The sequence below is a fragment of the Peromyscus leucopus genome, chromosome 19 (assembly GCF_004664715.2).
Source record: "Peromyscus leucopus breed LL Stock chromosome 19, UCI_PerLeu_2.1, whole genome shotgun sequence".
Taxonomy (NCBI): domain Eukaryota; kingdom Metazoa; phylum Chordata; class Mammalia; order Rodentia; family Cricetidae; genus Peromyscus; species Peromyscus leucopus.
In genome coordinates this window covers 62,705,818-62,728,933 of record NC_051079.1, presented here as the reverse complement: position 1 = coordinate 62,728,933, position 23,116 = coordinate 62,705,818, and the positions used below count along the sequence as shown (strand labels likewise).

Genomic DNA, 23,116 nt, shown 5'->3' with positions numbered 1-23,116 from the left:
GAAGAAAAGTTTGAGTAAAAATGACTCCATTAGGAAAAAGGTGTGTCACCCATTTCCTGGTAAATTTAGTTTTGCTCTAAAGGTAAGTGAAGCAGTAAAGAGTGAGTGGAGAGCTTCAGTTCTACCAAGCAAAGGGCAATAATAGGTTTACTCCTCTTTTCTTAAACAGATGAGGGAGAGAAAACCAAGTCTGCAAATCAGGAGGTTATCTACTAATGTCATTAGTAGACAGAGAGGAGATGTGTGTATCTAATAATATCAGTAGACAAAGATGATGTCTACTGATATCATTAGTAGACAGAGAGATGTGCATATTGCATATCTACTAATGTCATTAGTAGACAGAGAGGAGATGTGTATATCTACTGATATCATTAGTAGACAAAGAGGAGATGTGTATATCTACTGATATCGTTAGTAGACAAAGAGGAGATGCGTATATCTACTAATGTCATTAGTAGACAAAGAGGAGATGTGTATATCTACTAATATCATTAGTAGACAGAGAGATGTATGTGAAAGAGACATAGCACACAAGATAAAAGGAACAGGAAAAGCAAACAGAATTTAGCAATTAGAAAGCAAAAGTAATACAGAGTAGGTGCTGAGAGACAGAACTTCCCCAACAGAATGTAAAAAACCTCTAAGGATAATTAGGAGAGCTCAGGGACACCGTGAGCCCAGCATTCAAGAAGAGACAGCCCAGGTCCTCCTGTGGCTGTTCCGAGCTGCCAGTGAGTACCGAGGCAATAAAGGGAATCTTAGAAAAAGTACACAAATTCCCTAAGAGACAGCTAACAAAACTCAGACTAACCAAACTGTGTATGAATACACACAGTAAATTAATACATCAGAACCAATCATGGTTTATCCCAAGAATGGAAAGATTGCTTTAATATTAAAAGATACATCAGTATAATTCACTATATAACAGATTGGATTAAAAAAAAGGATAAGATCACCAGGCGGTGGTGGCGCACGCCTTTAATCCCAGCACTCGGGAGGCAGAGGCAGGCGGATCTCTGTGAGTTCGAGGCCAGCCTGGGCTACCAAGTGAGTTCCAGGAAAGGCACAAAGCTACACAGAAAAACCCTGTCTCAAAAAAACAAACAAACAAACAAACAAAAAAGCATAAGATCAAAAATATATCAAGAATTCTTACAATCCACTAATAATATAAATAAAAAATATATATTGGGACAAAAGATGGTCTCTTCAAAAAATGGTGCTGGGAAAACTGGATATCCACATGTAAAATAAAATAGATCCCAATTTTTCACCCTGTACAAAAATCAACTTCAAATAGATCAGATGTAAAATTCTGAAGCTGACAGAGTAAAAATACTTCAAGATACAGGCATAGTCCCTGCATAGGACTCCAGTTGCTCAGGAAATAATCACAGCTGACAAATGTCATCTCAGGAAGCTAAAAACTTGAGTACATAAAAGTAAACAATATAGTGAAGAGAACCTAAAGAGGAAATCTTTGCTATCTACATATAAGACTGATATCTAGAATACAGGAGGAACTCAAAATACTAAATAACAAGAAACCAAACAACCCAATCAATAAATGGACTAATGATATGAGTAGATAATTTTAAGAAAATTATCTTAAAATTTGTGAAATAAACACAAAAAAATGTTTAACCTCAGTAGTCATCAGAGAAATTCAAATTAAAACAACCCAGAGATGACACCTTCTCCCAGTCAGAACAGCAGACATTTAGAAAACAGTAGCAGATGCTGATGGCATGGCAACGGGAGCCAGGCAGAGGAGATGATGGCTCAGTGTTGGTCATTTACACTGACCCTCGAGTCTGGCACACTTTTTTTTTTTTTTTTTTTTTTTTAAGGGAAATCTCAAACACTTCTGGTGGGAATGTAAACTAAGTCCAGCTACTACAGAAATCAATATGGTAGTCCCTCAAAAAACGAAAACTAGATATAACTTATGACCCTTTTGGGTATTTACCCAAAGGCCTCCAAGTCAGCGTGTCACAAAGACACTTGACCATCATGCTCACAGCTGCACGGACCACAGTTGCTAAGTTATGGAGCTGACCTACGTGTCCATCAGTAACATTAGTGAAGAAGATGTAGTATAAACACACAATGGGACTTTTTTTTTCCCGGCCTTTAAGAACAAAGGTAGGTAGGTGTGCTAATACACCCCACCTGTGAATCCCCAGCATTAGGGAGGCAGAGGTACGAAGACCAGAAACTCAAGCCTTACCAACATAGACAGTTCAAAGCCAACTTGGGTTACATGAGATGCTGTCCCAAAATAACAACAATAAAAACAACAACATGACATCAGTTTCAGGAGAATGGATACAACTGAAGATAATCACATTAAGTGAATGAAGTCAATCTCAGATAAACAGCATGCTTTCTCCTGTTTCTGGTTGTTGGATTTCAAATACAGAAACTCACGTACATACATCTGACATTAAAGCAGAAGTGAAATTGTCCGGGGAATAAGGAGGGAAATAGTCAAATGCTCAAAACACATTGTATCTTCATATGGAAATATCCTTTTGTAACCCAGTATAACGTACAACATAGACTAATAAAAACAGTGGCTAATAGTTGAGGAGGGTAAAAGACAAGGCATTACTTCACGAACCTGAAGAAGACCCCATCTCTAACCCATGTCCCCCCAGAAACTCTACCAGAAGGGAAACGGATGAAGCGCTAAGGCCGAGCACACTCTATGAACAAACAGTTCTGTTCCGCGCCTCTCACTGGTCCTGGGAACTCACCACTTCGTGAATGGACCTGTTGAAGCCGTCGTCTTCTGTAAGGATCAACAGTATGATGAGGGCCATATATACGTGGTGTGAGTTTCTTTCCTCAACATGATATAGAATCTCAAGAATTGGTAAAACCTAGGAAATAAAAAATTACAATACACAATTTCAATACTTTATGAGAGCCTTACACTGCTGCTCTGTACGCTTTGCTCTGAGGTCATGTAGTTCTCGTAAATAAAAAGGATTAATACTCTCATGCTACATGTACTCTCCACACACATACCTAAGGCCCCGAGCAGGGAAGTCATCACTAACTCACTCTTAAAGGTCTCACCAAAGAAAGGTTAACGTCCAGAGGCCTTCCGGGCTCAGTTATAAGTCAGATCAACCTCCTCTAATTAAAAAAGGAAGAAAAAGAAACTTGATCTGTTCAGAAAAGCTTGGCTGCTCCTAAATTTTAATCGGTATGCTTCATGCCACTTGTACGTAAATGCTAATAACACAAAAGTGCACTCTATGTCAGTAACCGGTGGAAGGGACTATTGCTGCCCACGATGCATCTTCTCGGCATGTGTCCTGAGACTTACTCCTCAGTGAGTGTATCAGCCACACACCTCATTTTATGATTCTGTTCACAAATGCATAATTTCATTTCTAATCATTTGACACTGCCAATTCGCTCATTCTATACTAACTAGGGTAACCATCACTAAAGGTATATTATGCCTTGTATGAAATTATGACACATACTGTGCTGGCTAATATTATATATCAACTTGACACAAGCTGGAGTCCTTCTCAAAGAGGAAATCTTGACTGAGAAAATGCTCCCTCACATTTGGTCTGTGAGGAAGCCTGTGGTGCATTTTCTTGACTGATGACTGATAAAGGAGGCCCAGCTAGCTCACTGTGGGTGGTGCCAACCCTGGCTGGGGTCCTAGTGTTTTAAGAAAGAAGGCTGAGCGAATCCATGGAAAGCAAACCAGTGAGCAAAATCATCCTCTTCAGTTCCTGCCTTGACTCCCTGGATAGTACACTACAGGTTGTGAGATGAAATGAACCCATGCCACACCATGTTTCTGCAAAGGACCTGGGCATCCAACATCCTCTTGTGGCCTTCAAGGGAAAACACACACACACACACACACACACACACACACACACACACACGAGAGGGGACATTTAAAAAAAATCTTTTTAAAGTTGTAAGAGCTGGGTGTGGTAGTACATGCCATTAACACCAGCATGTGGGAGACAGAGGCAGGAGGATCTCTGAATTTGAGGCCAGCCTGATCTACACACTGAGTTCCAGGACAGCCAGAGTTACACAGAAAATTTCTGTTTTGAACCACCCTCACCCTACCTCCCCCACCACCACCAAAGTTAAAAATGATGGCTCCTGTTCAGCTGGAATCTCCAGCTCGGGCCTCAGTTCTCTTTCTCCAAACCCTGCCCTCTCAGAGAACTGCCAAAAAGCCCAGTTTCTCATGCTCAGGGGTGGCGGGCGGCTCCTCCCCTGAAGCTGCCAGCTCCCCAGTCCCCACCCAAAGCATTATAACTGGGCACAAACCCAGCTTGTGGAGGATGCCACATGGTCCCTTCCCTATAGGCCATTAAACCCCCTCCTTTAGACTGGCCACGTGATTCTCTCCTGCCCCTTTCCCCCACCTTGCTCTCTGGGGGCTGGAGAGTCACCCAGGAGTGCTTTGCTCAAATAAATCTGGTCTTTTACTTTTTAATTCGGCTTGATCTCGCTAACTGCTTTGGCAGAGAAACCTATTATCGGTCTACAGAAAATCTATCATCTTGGTGCCTGAAACCTGGGAAGAGTTGAGCTTTCCGCGCAGGGTGGACCGGTCCCGTGGCCACGTGAGAGGCCACTCTTCTTCACCACTCTTCTCTTTCTCTCTCTCTCTCCGCCAGATGGGACTGACTTTTGACCTAGGTAAGTCACCCATTCTCAAGCCACCACCTATAGAAGTGGAGGATCTCTTCTGAGTAAAGACCCCTTCTGAGACAAAGACTCTCAGGGCTCCTGCCAAGCTGTGGCCACACCAGGCAACCTGATCTGTTTCTGCAGCAAAGACCGTCTTTGTCCCCTGGGACCCTTTTGTGCAGCAGATGTCTACACAAAGGCAGCTCCCACACGCCCCCCACCACCACCCCAGGCTAGAGCAGTGGACACACTGCTTTAGGCTTCAGTAACCCCAGCACAGGCGTGGAAATGGTCAACTGCGGGTCTAAATCAGATCTTCAGTCACCTCTGGGGTGTCTACCACAAAATTTATCCCACTTGGGGCTGCCTCACACCTTACGACATGATTTAAGCTCCCTCCCCCAGGGTTTCTGAGCCCTGCACTCCTGCCCCTCCCTCTTCCCTGTTACTCTGTTCCGCGGCTGTCTACCTGCTTCTCCTGTCTCCACTCTGAGGTGGCCTTTTGCTCTTTCTCCCCTTCCCCCAATAAACCTCTTGCACTAACTCAGTTGTTCCTGGTGTGTTTGTTCTCTTAATGACATTCCTTGGCAGGGCCCCCAAAAGGTGCCCACTTTGCCTTTCACTCACTAGGCTCTCCTGGCACTTGGTCTGGCCACGCTGGGATCCTCCCCACAACAGACCTGTTCTCTCTGTTTGTTCCTGTCTGCTCTCCCACGCTACCATGCTGGAATTCTACCTGCCCACTCCACCCACAACAGATCCATTCCCCTTGTCTGTTACTGTATGCTCTCCCACCCTAAACCGCATAAATGCCCCGTCCTTGAGTTTACACTGGAGTCAGAGCCCGAGAGGCCAGCTACTTCGTGCCCAGAACATGCCTGCTCTCCCTTTCAGCATCTGCTGACCTGGCCCTCAATAGGGTATGTACAGATCATCTGTCTGTGGCTGAATCTAATTCCAAACTTTACAGTCCAATTCTTCCTATGTTACTTTCCACATGGACATGTGTGCTTGTCTGGCTCTTTCGGCCTGCAGACCCACATGGACACCTCCCTCGTCTTCTGCTCCTCCCTGGCTTCCTCTCACCTTACAGTCGGCCTGCAGACCTGCTACCCTCTGACCCACAGCTTAAGCTCCAGCCCGCTGTATTTTCCATGTGACTCTGGCTCTTTTGGCCTGCAGATTCACATCCCAAAGTCTCTTACCTCTACTTCCTCCCTCCTAAAAATCTTTTATTCCTATGGTTTCTTACATGCTGCTCTAAACTGTAAACTCTTATTTCAGGATTTGTAAGTTGTTCATCTGACATGGTTTAAAATCTGGAATTTATAACGAAGTCTGCTTCCTGTGGAAAGTTTTGTTTGTCTCACTGTTAGTAAAGTTCTGTCTATTTTGTATGGATGGATGGATCTGTGCCTATATATATTCTTGTGGACATGGGAGCCACATGGAATTATTTCAGGGTCAGTTGGGTATGTAACCACAACTGTATGTGGCCACTGCATGCTTTTTTCCCTGTGTCTTGGTAATAGCTCAACTGTTACTATTACAAGTAACTGCCTGGGCTCAGAATTTGCCTCTGGGCTTTCTGGCCACTGAATCTGATGCAATGACAGAGATTCATATGTCATTTGGATATAAATAATACTAAAGTTATTTTATGCTGGTCTACCTTGCCCCCCCACCCTCAAAAGGAATTGGGTATGGTAAAAATCTGTAACAAAAAGTTAACTTAGAACTTGGAACTGCTCTGGGAAACAACACGTGGTCTGCCACCATCTTAATTAAGTACAGTCAGGTGGGCAACCACCATTTTGACTAAGGTTAGGGAAGAGAGAGGTCATGTGACTTCACCACCATCTTGATTAAAGATGACCACATGGAGTGGGTCTACCAAGGAGACAATAGATCTCCAAGATGTTTTGGATTAGGATGGATTTTTGTATGATAATTCCTGTCCTGTCCTAAAAACAAGGTTTATGAAAGATAGGATTTAAAACAATGGGTGGGTTAGGACTTCTGTTTGTCTTTTCTTTGTCAAACACACAGATTGCAAGCCCAGTGCCACTTTGAGATCTTTGGCAGCAGTTAACTCTGCAGCTCACACACCATTGAGCCTGTATGATAATGAGTATTCAGAGATGGGTAATGCCTGAGGTGCGCTCACCAACCTAAGACAGAGCACCTGTGTGGCCTGGGTAGGCGTCTCCATAAACGGATAAGGTGACCTGCTGACATCAGAAGCTCACTTTCTAGTAAAAGGGGGACCTGTAGGTCCCTGGCCCCTGTTTTGGGTAACTGTTGCCTTGCTTGCTGACCTTGACCTTGATATCCTCCCTGTGCTAATTCCCTGCTGGGTTCCACCCTCCTGAATGCTTAAGGGAAGTTCCTTGTCTGTGTATCCTGCATAATGGGCATTAACAACTTAGATGCAAGATTGTAAAACATCTGGTAGCAAACTTCTGCCCTCTGGGGTTCTCCCATTGTGCTGTAAGCCTTTATTTAATACCTCCTTCCTCCTTCAATAAACAACATTCGGCAATAAATAAATAAATAAATAAAACAAAATTTAAAAGATAATAATAAAATAAAACAATGCTGGTTTAATGAGACATTAAGGTTACATCTCCATGCATTCATGGACAGGGAATGTATCTTGCTAGCAGCCAGATTTTATAATCTCCTTGGTACTGATTTTAGAGACACTGAATGGTTTACCCTGTTAAAACTTGGTTTGGCCTTCTAGAGATACCAAATTGTTTATACTGTTGAAACTTGGTTTTGCATTCTACAAATTGCAAATTTCTACAAATTGGTTGTGCTCTATGTCTTTATTCTTGAAATAAAAAACTTAAGACCACAGCTGAGTACCAGAGACCGATGTATTCCCATCTCATGATGCAGCAAGACAGTGACCTAAGCAGTCTGGCAAAGCATCTCTCCTTACCTAAGGTCTATTCAGACTAACAGAGACTGATTTAGGAATGCATGTCTAACTTCCTTGCTTTTCCTAACATTATTAAGCTGTAGCTAGTTTGGTAAACTAAGTCATATAAGAAACTGTTGTGTTCTATAATGGTGTACTATAAAATGATCAGGAAAGATCCCAGGTGGACTGTGTTTATGAATTAAAAGTCTTATATTGATATTAAAAAAATCTTCAATTCAGAAATTGTTATTTCCTAAGGCTAAACTTAAAGAGGGATAAAGATATAAAATCCTAGTCTTATAAGACATACAAGCTAACCATCAGCCACCTCATAAAGGATCAACTTCTTTGATATGTTCAGATTTAGTAAAGCCTAAAACAAGTAACTAAACATTTGTCTAGTTTAGATATACCTAACAGGTCCAATGGGACTATGCCAAAGTAACAAATTAATCCTTCCTTTCAGTATTTTTACTGAGCTAGCAAACCTACAGATTGTATAATCACTGTAATTAAATTAAATTAAAAGATGTAATTAAATGGTTTTTAGATTTACAAATATGAGTAACTATCACCAGTTAATTTTAGAGTATTTTCATTATTTCAAAAAGAAATCTTAGACTCTTTATCCATTAGTTCCCCAATCACTCTCTTCCTTTGTCCCCTCTTATCCAGTGTGAACTATTTTCCAATCACTGTGCCCAAAATAGAAAATACCTCAACTTACTGCAGGGAAGATTTATTTGGCTCACGGTTTCAGGAGCATCTCACTTGCCACAGTGAGGTTGACATGGTGGAGACCATAGCACTGGGAGCAAAAGTAGAAGATTCCTTATAAGGTTCAAACCAGGAAACGGAGCCCTCGGACCTCAAATAGGAGCAGGTATAGCCTTCAAGAGCCGACACTGTGGGACCTACCTCTACCAGTCAGGATTCACCTGCTACAGGAACCTAAAAAGACCCCCACATGCTGCTGCTGCTGCTACCAAGTCTTTAAATCATAATGTAGAAGGCACTTTGGATTCAGGCTGTGCTGGCTAGTTTTATGTCAACTTGACACAAGCTAGAGTCATCAGAGATGAGAGACCCCCTGATTGAGGAAACGCCTCCTTAAGATGCAGCTGTAAGCAAGCCTGTAGGGCACTTTCTTCATTAGTGATTAATGGGGGAGGGCCTAGTCCACTGTGGGTGGAACCACCCCTGGGCTGGTGGTCCTGGGTTCTATAAAAAAAAGCAGGCTGAGCAAGCCAGGAAGCAGCATTCCTCCCTGGCCTCTGCATCAGCTCCTGCCTCCATGTTCCTGCCCTGTCTGAGTTCCTGTCCTGACGTCCCTCAATGATGGACTGTCACCTGAAAGTATAAGTGAAATAAACCCTTCCTTCTCCAAGCTGCTTTTGGTCATGGTGTCATCACAGCCATGCTAACTCTAACTAGGACAGACTGGAACATCCACCTAATGATCTAAGGAACTAGTACTACAGGCGTCCCTATGGGTGGCCTACAAGCCATGCCCAGGCTTCCTGTTGACTGCCAAAATTCCCCCAGAACTCCTCACACACAACCATCTCTGTGCTCCCCACCCCCATCAGACTTTCATGCAGTATTATGCTATTTAAGCCACTGTTTTGCACACCTTTCTGGTGTGGAGACAGATTTTTATTCATCACACTTTTTGTTCTTAATGTCATTGTGATAAGGAATATGCTAAAAATGCTATATTTTATGCTTCTTCAACATTTACATAGTATTTAAAATCAATAAAAGAAGCCATCAAATGCTGGGGAAGCTGTTTGACCTGTGGAGCCCAAGGCTGAGGGGACCTGGGGTAATGAATGCAGTGGCAGTTCACAGTATCTCAGCCGTACCCTGGTGTGGTAGCCTACTCTTCCCTTTGGTGAATCACTGATGGTAAACATTAGCTCCAATGGAAACCACTGATTGCCTAAGGGAGATCTGTCTGCCAAGACAAATCGTGGAACTGATTTTATTCACGGAGTGGACCTTTAAGTGGTGTCTGGCCAGGTGCCTGAAAATGACTGCCAGTCCAGGAGCTGCATTCGGAGGACACTGGCATCTAGGCCGTGAGAAGGCTGGACTCTGGGGAACTAAGCTGGAACAATCACCTTGCTTTCATCACTGTCAGCAGTAATGTGTGGCAATCAAGAAAATTACATGAACCCCGAGGACAGGCCTTGTCAGCTGGAAGGAATGAGAAGAAATGAAATGTCCTTGACGGTTATAGAGGATGCTTCTTAGGCCACCTGCTCGGCGGGAAACCCTGGGCAAAAGGTAGCTGCTAAAGACCTCAAGGATGGGGTTGTGTCACACTGACTGACACTGCTCACTCAGTTCTGCCGTGAGCGGCTCGCTGGAGACTGCCTCCTACAGTGTTGACAAAGTGCAGACCCTTTGGCTATATTGGTGACATCTCCCATCAGGCGAGCACTCTTACCCTCTTGGAAAAGAAAATAAGTCACTCTTTGTGATGTCGCAAGACACACATGGCATGTTTCTTGTGATACTTACAAGATTTTCCATATCTGTTCGAGCCAGCATGTACGTCCTGACGTTGCTATTCTGATGGAGCAGAGTATACAAGAGGAGCGTGGCTTGGTCGGACGTCTGCTGTTCACACAGGGCTGTGTACAAACTGTTAAAGTTAATCTGGAAGGCATGTGGAACTGACGGTGGGAAAGGACTGCTGTCTAAAATACAGAAATAAGCAGGAAAATGTATAAAAAGAGTGTGTGAGGACTTCCGAGTAGTGTATTTATACATAATCGTTAAGGGTCTTCAAATAAGTAGGCCATGGCTGATGCACTAAAATTAGTAATTCAATGTTAAGAAAAATGGCCAAAATAACAACATATAACTTAGTTTTAAAATAAAAGAAAAATCAATATATGAAATACAGCAAGCCTAAGGCAACTACCAGAAAACTTCTGTAAAAGTCTTATTTAAATGAAAATGGAAGGGATTGGAGAGAAGGCTCAGGGTTGCAAACCGCTTTGGCAGAGGACCTGTTTGGTTCCCTACATCCACCTTGGTGGCTCACAACCATGTGTAACTCCAGCTCTAAGGAAACGACACCTTCTGGCTTCTGTGAGTACCTGATGCACTCAAGTCCATACCCACATAAAGACAAACACATACATACATGTTTAAAAAATAAATAAAACCAATCTTTAAAAAACTAAAACTTGAAAGGTAATTGACTGCAACTGATAAGACACTTACTAAAATTCCTAAATGATAAGAAGTATAAATCATGGATCAGCCATCTTAAGAACCTGAGTGAAGGGTGAATTAATTAACTGATTCATCAGTTTAGTTGTGCTACAGATACACCTGAGCCCTGGGTTTGCATAGGTTCTGATGTGAACTCAGCCTCTCCTGCTTTTACAGCAATTGCCTGTACTCACTGAGCACCTCCACTCCTGAGTGATGCTGAATTGAAAGATAATGGATTAATTTGTTTGACAGAGACAATTTCAAGACACCATAGCCTTTTGGCTGTGGCAAGGTTATTGCTCACTGCTCTCATCCAGGTCCACAGTGAGAGTGGAGGGGAAAGCGTGTAAGTCTGAAGTTTCACAAGAAGAGCACAGAGGACAAATCATCTGTCACTGTTAAAGACCTTAGTGCCTGCTCCATACCTGGACATCAGGAAGGCTGTCTTGAGGGCAAGACCCACCCACCAAAGATTCTTACTTGTGGACATGCAAATTCATTTGAAAGGAGAGGGCTTAAACTAGAAGACCACGGAAGGAGTTCTCTGCTCAAAAACAGCCATCTAGGGAAGTGTTTCCCTAGCATCAGCGCAAAGGCCAGTGAAACTGTGGTCCAAGGCGCCCAGGCTCCCTCCTGAGCTGGCAGGAGAGCTTAGCCACACTGTGCTGGATGTGTAAGCCTGAGTGAAGCACTGCCAAGGCCATGGTACTCATAACCACATACTCATGGCTCTAGAGAGGCCAGGCAATGTGTGACAAGGTTGCAGTTTCTGCAAGGAGGCCCTGAGAGGCCACTGCATGAAGCTGCAGTAACTTCTGGTTGCAGTAAGAGACCCCACGTCCTAACTAGCTCTAATTAGCAACTTGATGCTGCCTAGAGTCGTCTGAGAGTAAAGTACCTAGAGACTGAAGAAGTACCTACATCGGGACGGCCTATGGACGTAACTGTGGGGAACCATCTTTACTATTAACTGGTGCCGAAGAGCCCAGTCCACTGTGAGTGGCACCATACCTAAGCAGGTGGTTTGGGGAAGTTTAAGAAAACTAGTAAGCTGGGAGTCTGAGTGAGCCAGAATGAACCAGAGAACAAGCTAGCATGCAATGCTGTTTTCATGGCTCCTGCCTTGAGCTCCTGTCCTGACTTTCCTCGATGATGAATTGTGACCCGGAAGAGAAGGCCAAACATACCCTTTTCTCTCCAAGCTTGTTTTGGTCAGAGTATTACCAAATACTCTGGAATTAAACTAGAATACCCCAGAATATTGGACATTCAAGGGCTGTTAGATGTCTAGTAAGGAAAGCTGCAGGAACAGAGTGTAGATGGCCCAAGAGACAGGAGTAGGTGCTGCAGGTGGCAGAGCTGGAGCCATGCAAACCACCTGGTTGAGAGCAGCACGTGCCGACATGGCGATGCAGGGTTAGTGTCTGCCTTGCTGGGAATTTTTACTCATGCCATTCTACATTCCAAGTGTGCAGTTTGGATTAGATTTTATAGGAGCTCACGATTAAGGGATTGTCTTGAGTCTCAGGTGAGACTTCAACTTCAGACTTGTAAACAGTATTGGAATTGTGAGAGACTATGGAGACTCAATGCATTTTGCACTGAGGTGCCCATGAGCCAATGGGGAACAGGGCGGAAGGCTAAAAATTAAAATTTATGTGTTTAGGTATCAAGCTGGAAAGGGATGGAGTTGTGATGGTCAAGCTTGTTAAGACTTAGAACACTATGAAAACATCTGGCCACATCTGTGAGGGATTATCCAGATTAGGTTAATGGAGGTGAGAAGCCCAACCTTAACCATTGGCCTTAGGTTTCATGGGCTAGGGTCCCAGACTAAATAAAAGCACAGTGAACACGAGGGGGAGACAGTAAGCTGAGACAAGCATTCAGCACTCTCTGCTCCTTGACTGCAGATCCAATGCCACCATCTCTCAAGCTGCTGCTGCCAGAGTTCCTCAATAATGGACTGGTCCCTGGAACCACCCAGGAGCAGAATAAACCCTCCTGCTTTAACCTGCTGTTTGCATATCACAAGAAAAAGACAAGTAAGTAATACAGTGAATATGCAAATATAAATCATTTTTACAAGACTCACAGGAAGAGTCTTGACTGCAATTCTTCACAATGACAGCAAAGTAGAGCACTCACCAACCTATGCTATATTTGACTCCCCCGACATAAATGTGTTCTGTGTAGCCACCATACCTACACATGGTTAGCCAAAGGTAGCATGAATCAGCCATTATACAAAGTGTTCATCTCTCATCCCTTATTTAATCTGTACAACTGAGTCATTATTCTGCCCAATTTTAGAAATGATGAAATAGAAGCTTATAGAGATGAAATAAAATGTCCCAAGTCATCATGAGTAAACCCAGACTGACCTCTGTGTTACATTGATTCTCAGTAACAGCAGTGATTGGTGAATCTGCACTACAGTAAAAGTTCCTTTCTTTCTTAAAGAATCACCTGAGACAGATTATAGTCTGTCTGACTCTGATGTCAGTTCTTGGAATCACTGTGCTACTGCATGGTCTCCTAAAAGAGGCTAATCTCAGACAAGGTTCGATTCTAAAGTCTCCAGCAGGGCTCAATTGTAACTGCATGTGAACCTCTGGCCTGAGTGGCAAGAGCTGCAACAGCAGAAACCATACACTGAGTCCTTGTTGTGTTTTACGCTCTATTCTTGCTTGGAAGTCATGTAACGTGCTGTATGATGGTGTCTCCATATTGCAGACAACATCACTGAGGACGCCTGAGATTATACAAACTGCCAAAGGTCTCACTCTGAAATGACCAGGGTGTGGCATGAACCCAGGTCAGCTCTGCTCCGAGATGAGCTTTCTTGGCCAGTAAGTAGCACTGTCACCAAGGAAAGGAATATAGTAGCAGAGCAGAAAACCACCACTGAACACACGCGAGCGAGCGAGTTTTCACTTCCTAACCACTGACCTGTTACTGGCTCTCCCCCTGCACTACTGTGTGAATGCCTGCGGCCTCCCCGCAAATGCACGTGAAAGCTTAGCTACCAACGCAGCAGTGGGGCTGTCAGGAAGTGATTCGGGCACGAGCGCTCCTCCCCGGCCTCTATCAAAGAGACTTCATGCAACTTCACCATTCAGTCATCCATCCCTTCTACTAGGTGAGAATACAGCATTCAAGGCATCATCACATTAGAACTGGAGATGGGCCCTCACAGACACTACACTTGCTGGGGATCCCACTGACCTTCCACGTCCTAGTCTCTAGCACTGAGAAATAAATCTCTGCTATTAACAAATTCCCCAGACTTAAGTACTTCGTCACAGCAGCACAAGTGGATGAGGACTCGACGTGTGATATTTTCAAAAGTAACAATGGTATGACTCCTTGGCATCCCAATCCTCTGACTATGAGAAATTAGAATAGGTCAGCAAAGAAACATGGCACAGAGAACCAGATGCCTCCATGATTGTACCCAATAACTGCACTTCTCGCTCATGTTAATATTCTATGAGTGTTGGAGGCACCCTGGCCATCCAAGTATAGGAACCTTCCCTTCAGACTACACACTTCTGATACCCCACACCCAACTACATCAACTTGGACAAAAACAAAGTTTCTTGATCTCTGCTACAATACTTAGTCCTCTAAAACTTTAACCAAAATGCAGACTTTGAAAATTCAAAACAACCTATCATATAGGCTTCGTAGGCTAATTCTCGTCCCTACCATTTAAGTTCAAGCTACTTTGACTGTATCTGAAAAATGCAAATTTAATGGTTATAAAGGACCACAGAATTCTTCCAAGAATTATTTGACCCCCCTGAGGAAATTGGTAGAAAACACACTCCAAGTTTTTCTAATCGACACTCATCTCAAGAAACATACAGTGATCAACAGATAGAGAGGGTCACAGAAAACAGCACAAACCTTGTGTGTTCTTAAAGGACGTGACGGCTTGTCTGTAGGGGTTTGGTGTGTCTGGAGCGTCTGTCAGGTTCACCAGCACCAGCAGAAGCAGGAGACTCTGGTTGGCCAGAGGGGAAGTGAGTTCTGGAGAGGCAGCGGCTTTGCTGCCCGCCCCGCCTAGCGTAAAGACACTCCAGAGACCAGCTGGAGGAGAGAACACAGAGTTAGGACTGCACACCAATGATGGCGAGCAGCTGTACGTTTATGTTTAAAACTTCAAAATACAGCTTTAGTTAACAACAAAACCAATTCGTTATTGATGATTCTCCTATAGACTGTCCACCAAAGAATGTATAATGTCTTACTAATGTGTCTCCGTGCTGAAATGAGATATCTTGAATATATGAGCTTACGGTATCATTACAATTATTTCCACCAGTTTGTTAGAAGTTTTAAAACATAACTCCTAGACATAGTAAAATTACATGTCAATTATATCCCTAGTGGACGGACAAAGCTGCTGTGGCACTCACTCCATTATAAATGTACAGTATAGTTAATGGGTGCTGGACGAGCTCTATTACAAAGAATCACAAGCCTTACTCCACTAAGAAAACAAGGAGCAGCAAATGGTGGCAGGGATCAGGGGGAACAGAGTCCGTACACTGCTGGTGGAGAAGGGAATTAGTCCAAGCACCATGGCAGTCAGTATGGAACTGCATGGCCAAGCTCACCATTCTGGAGAGAACAAAGGACACCAGAGAGACACACGCGCATCTCTTTACAGGGGTACTCAAGGCCAAGACATGGAATCAATGGAAAAACCGATAAAGAAAATGAGGTATCTCTAGACAGTGGAGTTAAACTCAGCCATGAAGAATAAGATAATATCACTTGCAGGAAAATGGATGCAAGCAGAGATCATCATATTAGGAAAGGAAGTCAGACTCAGAGAGACAAATACAGCATGCTTTCTCTCACTGAAGGATTCCAAGTTTTATATAGGTGTGAAAAACCACAAATGTATGTGGAACATGAGAGTAGAATTTAGATTGTTTGGGGGATGGATAAGAACAATGAGAAGGGGGAGGGAGAAAGGGCAGGGTATAGGGGTTGACTTGGTTAAAGTTCATGAAATACCTGTATATGAAAATGTCTTTATGAGATGCATCACTGTGTATAATAATATAAACCAACAAATGTTTACTTTCGTTAAAGCTTTCTTATACCCAAGTACTAGGCAATGAAGAATAGACTTAGTTCCATTAGTTATAATAGTAACAGATAACTGTTCGGGAATACAAAGCCAGCGAGATGGCCCAGCAGGGAAAGGAATTGCTGCCAAGCCTGACGACTGAGTCTCATCTCTAGGCCCACCGAGTGGAGAGAACCAACTTGTGTCAAGTTGTCCTCTGAACTCCACATAACCGTGTGTTCAGGTGCACACACATAAGTAAATAAGTTGTAAAAAATGTTCAACAATGACCCTAAAATAGACAAGATGTTTGGGCCGACAGCCACTAAACTTGACAAGGCCACGGGAAATCTGGATTGAAGTGGAAACACTTCTGAATAAGAAGATGTGGTGCTGCAGAAGTGTCAAGTCTGCCAATGGCAGAATCTAAAATTCAATACAACATCTGTACACATACTAACAGGAACTGATATAATACTGAGTAACACAGTGAAAATAAAACATTACTACACAGAAAACAAGGAAGGGAGGAGACACTTCAGAGACTAGTCTCAGGAGGATGCTCCATTCACATGGCAACATTTCTCTGAAAGCCAAAATCATTTAAAAAGATGGATTCTGCAGCAGAGTAGACAAAAGTATCAAAAGAACTGATTTCGGCACATGGATCTGCGGGTCTTCGTGTGATATCAGGGAATAGTGGCTTTGTAAAAATAACTTGGAAATATTTCTTCAAACCAGGGAGCAAAAGATATAACAAAACTTATAAATGTCCCTGGAACACTAAAGTGTAATCCCTTACCCACTGTTTAGAGAAGTATGTGTGTGTAAGCCTGGTGTGGTGGTGCACATGTGCACACGTGCAGGAAGCTGAGGCGGGAAGCAGGATCAAGAGTTCAAGGCCAGCCTGGGCTACATAATACCCGGTCTCAAAAAAGCAAAACTAACAAAAAATTCCTTTGTTTTCAGACAGAGTATCTCTGTGTAGTTAGCTTTGATCACTCACGCTCCTCTTGCCTCAGCTCCCCAGCACTAAGATTGTAGGAAAGGGCCACCACCCTCAAGGAAGGTTTTTCTTATACAAGAAGCAAAATGAAAAGGATATAAAAATAATAGTAATATAATTAAAATTAAATACTATTATGCAATGGAATATAGCATAAAGTTACAAGACAGGTAATAAATGAAAAGAAAAATTCATAACATATATAACAAAATGGTGTAAAAAAATCTATGTCAGGGGGCTGGAGAGATGGCTCAGAGGTTAAGAGCACTGACTGCTCTTCCAGAGGTCCTGAGTTCAATTCCCAGCAACCACATGATGGCTCACAACCATCTGTAATGAGATCTGGTGCCCTCTTCTGGCCTGCTGTCATACATGCTGTATACTAAATAAATAAATAAATAAATAAATAAATAAATAAATAAATAAATAAATAAATAAAATCTTTAAAAAAAATTCTATGTCAGGAGAAAAAATGCAAAATAAGAACACAAGTAAAATGCAATCTATATGTGATAGGTCATCCATAAGAAGAGGGTCTTTTATTTGGTTCACTTTCGTTTGTTTTGGTAAATAGGGTCTCATGATGCAGCCTAGCCCAGCCTTGAATTCAGGATCTGTTTGCCTCAGTGTTTGGATTACTGAAATTATAGGCACATGGCATGCCCAAAAAGAATGGAAAAATTTAAGGATAACATCCAATATTGTTTTTAAAAAGTATGCACACATACTAATTAACCACAGTAAGAGACCAACTGATACTGGATTTTTTGGAAATTATTTGGCAGTTCTTGCTGACTTTTTCCTGAATGCCCCTCCCCTGAGGACTAACTTTCATGGTACCAGAAGGCACCATTCAAGCTTCCAAAGGAGGGAGGTGACCAACGGACCTACTCAGGCCATGAACTACATCAACAACCAGCGTGGCACAATAACCCTAAGAGTACAGTAGTGGCACACACGCCTTGGCAGTAACCAACAGATCTCTAGTTGGACTTAAGACCTACTCAACAAGAGGAAGACCATGCCTGGTACTGGAAACCTAGTTAACTAGTCAGTGCTAGTGAAGTTATGGTTATTGGAGGAGAATCTACAACCACTAATGTACTAAAACAGCATAATCCCTAACAACAATCTATAAATATTTGTCCTTATCCCACAGACAAGTGTAGTCTTCATCCTTCATCAAGGAAACTTTTATTTGGAACAGATGGAAACCACTACAGAAAACCACAGCCAATCAAAATGCAGAGCTGTGGAGCCCAGCCCCATCAGAAACCTCTAAAGAACGTTCCCACACCTAAGGTTCAGGAAACAGTGTGGAAGTGGGAGACAGAAAGACAGTAAGAGCCAGAGGATCAAGGAGTTTGCTGCTAGATTATGTCTCCTAGCTTACCAGAAGCTACACCCATAAAGTCTTACCAACATGATCACCCACCATGAACTGAACAGGACAACAGCCATGGACAAGTCAAGGTAAAGAAGGAAAAGCCCACGAGGCCTCAGCCCTACAAAGAACTAGAACACTGGGGAAGGCTGGCAGCAGGAGAGGTGCTGTTCCTCAGAGAAGAGCACGCCAATTGATTGGCCAATGCCAAACAGTCAGCCCTGAAAACATACATACAAGTCACAGTGTACGGACTGAGCAGGTTACATTAGGAATGTGTGTATATACATATATGCATCCAATAACAATTAGTGAAAAGAGAGGCCATGAATTTGAAGGAGAGCAGGGAGGGTATATGGGAGGGTTGGAGGGAGAAAAAGGAAGGGAGAAATCTAATTATATTATACTCTCAAAAATAAAATAAAAATAAAGCAACTTGCAGGAAAACTGAGTAATCTTAAAAATTATCACCCAAGCTACTTTTGTGTGTGTGTGTGTGTGTGTGTGTGTGTGTGTGTGTGTGTGTGTGTGTATTTTCCTGGCAGAAATCACCATGAAGAATAAAATGGGACTGCATGGAATTAAAAGAGGGGTTTTAGGAAGAAGTCAAAGTGGTTTCCTTTGCAAACAATGGTATTCCACACAGAAAACTCTTACAATTAATAAGCACTTGCAACCAAGCAGCAGGATACAAAGTTAGCACACAAAATCTATACTGTCCTTATGCACCAACCACATGGTAAAGAATAAAACAGAGAAACAATTCCTTCAGCATTATCATGAAAAAAAAAATACCTTGGAATAAACCTAACTGAAGAAGTGAACGACCTCTGTAACAAAACTTTAAAATACTCCAGACAGAAATGGAAGAAGACACTAGAAGATGGAATGATCCCTCGTGCACAGGGGGTGGAAGATCAACCATGTGGAAATGGCTATCTTTTTAGAAACATAAAAGACCTCAGACAGCCAAAGAAACTCCGAGTAAAGAGTAATGCTGGAGGGGCACCCTGATTACAATTTGAACTACGGAGACACAGTACTAGAAACTGGAATACTGGCACAAAAACATTGGAAGATCAATGGAACAGAACAGAAGGCCAAGGCATAAACACATACAGCTATAGACACTTAATTTAAAAACAATTTCCTCTATTATTTGTTTATTCGTGTCTGTCAGTCTGACTGTTAGTATGTGCATGCACGTGCATGTGTGCAAGCAGGTGTCTGTGGAGGCCAGAAGAGGGTACCAGAACCCCTGAAACTGGAGTACCACCATCCCTGATTTCAAGGTGTGTCACACAGCTACAGTAGGAAAGACAGTAACAAGCCAACAACATGGTATTGGCATAAAACAGACATGTTGACCAATGGGACCAATGAAGACCCACACATAATTTTACACACCTACGAACATTTGATTTTTAACAAAGAAGGCAAAATTCTATACTACAGAAAAGACTGCATATCCAACAAATGGTGCTCATCAAATGTAACAGATGGGTACACGCAAAAGAATGAAAATAAATACATATCTATCACCCTGTACAAAACTCAATTTCAAGTGGGTCAAGGACCTCAACATAAAACTAGATATTTTGAGCCCGATAGAAGAGAAAGTGAGGACTAGCTTTGAACTCATTGGCACAGGAAAAGATTTGCTGAACAGAACACCAATAGCACAGGCACTAAAAACAACAATAGGTGGGACCTCAGGAAACCGAAAAGCTGCTGTATAACAAAGGACACCATCATTTGAACAAAGTGGCAGGCAGGCTACAGAATAGGAAAAGATCTTTACCAATTACATATCCAATAGAGGGTCAATCTCTAAAGTATATAAAGAACAACAACAACAAAACAGACATAAAAAAACAATTAAAATTGGGGTACATTTCTAAACAGAATTCTCAAAAGATTAAACTCCAGTGACTGAGAAGCACTTAAAAGAACTGTTAACAGTTTTAGCCACCAGAGAAATACAAATTAAAACTACTTGGAGATTTCATCTTACACCAGTCAGAAAAGCCAAGGTCCATATGAAGGTGATCGAAGTAAAACTGTCTAATAGGGGAGACAATGCCTTCTAGACATCATGACACCGAGGGAAACTTCTACTGCCAGAAAATGTTGGCCGAACGAATCCCATGGAATCCTCCAAACATCACAGGCTCTATTGCTGAAGATCACACTTATGTCATCCAACAGAGATGTCAAGCCAGTACCTAAGTGTAGAAGCTTCACCCCTACTGACCAGTATTAATGGTGCTGAAGGCACTCTGCATGCTACTAAAGGAGAAAGGTCGTCTTACACAGCACCGTGGTACAAACCCTGCAATCTACAAACAACAGTGACCTTCCCCAAAGATATACTGGTGCAACAATTGCACAAATGTACAGATGTAACCCATCACTTTTTGATCGGATCCAAAAGCCTCTGCATGAGATGGAACCCATATTTGACATTACTAAAGTGGCAAGAACCTGAAACTAGGTACAGCCTGGGCCTGGGGGGAAACCTGACCCTACTATTCTGCTGAAGAAACATAACAATGAAAAGACTCCTAATGACATACTATACAAACAGATCCGTGCCTCATTGAAAACACATCAGAGAATCTTCTTGCACAGACTCACAACAGGACAATGTGCAGACAGCGACAGACTTTAGAGCACTCTGTCCTAAACGGGATGTATTCATCAAAGCCCTCCCTTCCCCTCAAGGCTCAGGGAGCTATGCAGAAGAAAAGGTGGAAAGATTCCAAGAGCCAGAGGTGGTAGGTGATAGAACTCCAAGGAAAGTCTCTTCCAGACACAACAGGACCAACACACATGTGAACTGAGACCGTGGCAGCGCACACAAGACCTGTGCAGATTCAAGCCAGACAGGGTCCCAGCACCGGGAGGGGAAGTGGATACTGGGTCTTGCCCTTAACCAAGGAGCTATCTGCAGTTGACACCAATGGGCGAAGGGAATCAGCTTTCTCCAGTGGAGTGTCGTTGGGTATATCAGACTCCAGGGCAGACCCCAGGCTCAGGAGTATTGTCCAGCACAAAACTAACCCAGTGGTTTATTTGAGGCCTTTTGTTTTGTTTTGGGCATTTTTTTTTTCTTATTGGTCTTTTGCTCCTTTGTTTTGATTTTTATTTGTGTGGGGTGTTTTGGTTTTAAGTTTTTTTGTTTTTGTGAGGAGGTGAAGAAGTAATATAAAGTTGGGTGGGTACAGAGGTGGGGGGGATTTGGAAAGAGTTGGGGGAAAGGAAAATATGTTCAAAAATTTTATGTTAAAAATGTGAAAAAATATTAAAAACGACAGAATTTAGACTTGTTGGTATATCATTATGTGGGACATGGAAAACCCTCACTCAAATATCACTGAGTAAAAAAGGCCAATCACAAAACAACACTTGTATACAATAACAAGTCCCACATTTGTGCATGTGATGTGTGCCAGGGTCACTGCTGAGCTGGTCATACCAGGTCATGGAGAAGGGTGCAGAGGAAGGTCATTTCCAGTCACTGGCTTTCTAGAGTATCACTCAAAACACAGACGTATTCTAAGGGAACTTAGCAATTACCAACCAGCAAGGATGGCAGCAGGAGGAGGGAAATTCCTGGTCGCCAACTCAGAAAATGTGATGCAATACACGGTGGAACTGAGGATACGGCCCGGGGTTTTTACTTAAACAAACAAGTTTTTAAAAGGAGGAAAGGAGGCAGGGAAGGAGGAGGGGAAGACTTGGCAGAAGTTGGGGAGGAAGATGTAGGAGAAGGGGATGGAGTCAGGGAGAGTGTGCTGGCTGATTTTATGTCAATCTGACATACAGCTAGAGTCATCAGAAAGGAAGGAACCCCCACTGAGAAAATGTCTCCCAAAGATCTGGCTATAAGCAAGCCCGTAGGGCATTTTCTTAATTAGTGATCAATGGCGGAGGGCCCAGCCCTTTGTGGGTGGTGCCATCCCTGGGCTGGTGGTCCTGGGTTCTTTTTTTTTTTTTTAATTATTTATTTTTATTCTGTGTGCATTGGTGTTTTGCCTGCATGTATGTCTGTGTGAGGGTGTCAGATCTTGGAGTTACAGACAGTTGTGAGCTGCCATGTGAGTGCTGGGAATTGAACCCGGGTCCTCTGGAAGACTAGTCAGTGCTCTTAACTGTTGAGCCATCTCTCCAGCCTAGTCCTATAGGAAAGCAGACTGAGTAAGGCCCGGGAAGCAAGCCAGTAAGCAGCACCCCTCCATGGCTTCCGCCTCAGCTGTTGTCTCCAGGTTCCTGCCCTGTTTGAGTTCCTGTCCTGATTTCCTTCAGTGATGAACAGCAATATGAAAGTGTAAGCCAAATAAACCCTTTCCTCCCCAACTTGCTCTTTGGTTATGGTGTTTGATCTCTGCAGTAGACAGAGGGAAAGCAGGGAGGCTGGTTGGTGATTTGGGAGGTGAAAGTCACCAACAGAGGCTAGAGAGATGGCTCAGAGGTTAGAGCACTTTCTGCTCTTACAGAACATTAGGGTTCAGTCCATCAACTCTATGAAGACACACAACTGTCTCTAACTCTAGATTCAAGGGTCTGACACCCTTTCTGGCCTCCATGAATACCAGGCACACAAATGGTGTAAATACATATATGCAGACAAAGAATCCATACACATGGTATAAAATAAAGCTTTTAAAAAAAAACAACACTAGCAAGCTGGGCAGTGGTGTGCACACCTTTAACCCTGTACTTGGGAGGTGGAGGCAGAGGCAGGCAGATCTCTGAGTTCAAGGACAACCTGGTCTATAGGGCAAG

General features: G+C 42.9%; 1 protein-coding gene across 2 annotated transcripts in view; it reads right to left on the bottom strand.

Moving 5' to 3' along the window:
• Positions 1-23,116, bottom strand: part of Dym (dymeclin) — a 295,335-nt gene that overhangs the window by 183,936 nt on the left and 88,283 nt on the right. For both annotated transcript variants that reach the window (XM_028871947.2, XM_028871945.2), the window contains exons 9-11: positions 14,765-14,947; positions 10,148-10,326; positions 2,766-2,891 (exon numbers count right to left, since the gene is read on the bottom strand). In XM_028871947.2, coding sequence (XP_028727780.1) covers positions 2,766-2,891; positions 10,148-10,326; positions 14,765-14,947 — 488 coding nt within the window. The remainder of the gene's footprint in view (positions 1-2,765; positions 2,892-10,147; positions 10,327-14,764; positions 14,948-23,116) is intronic.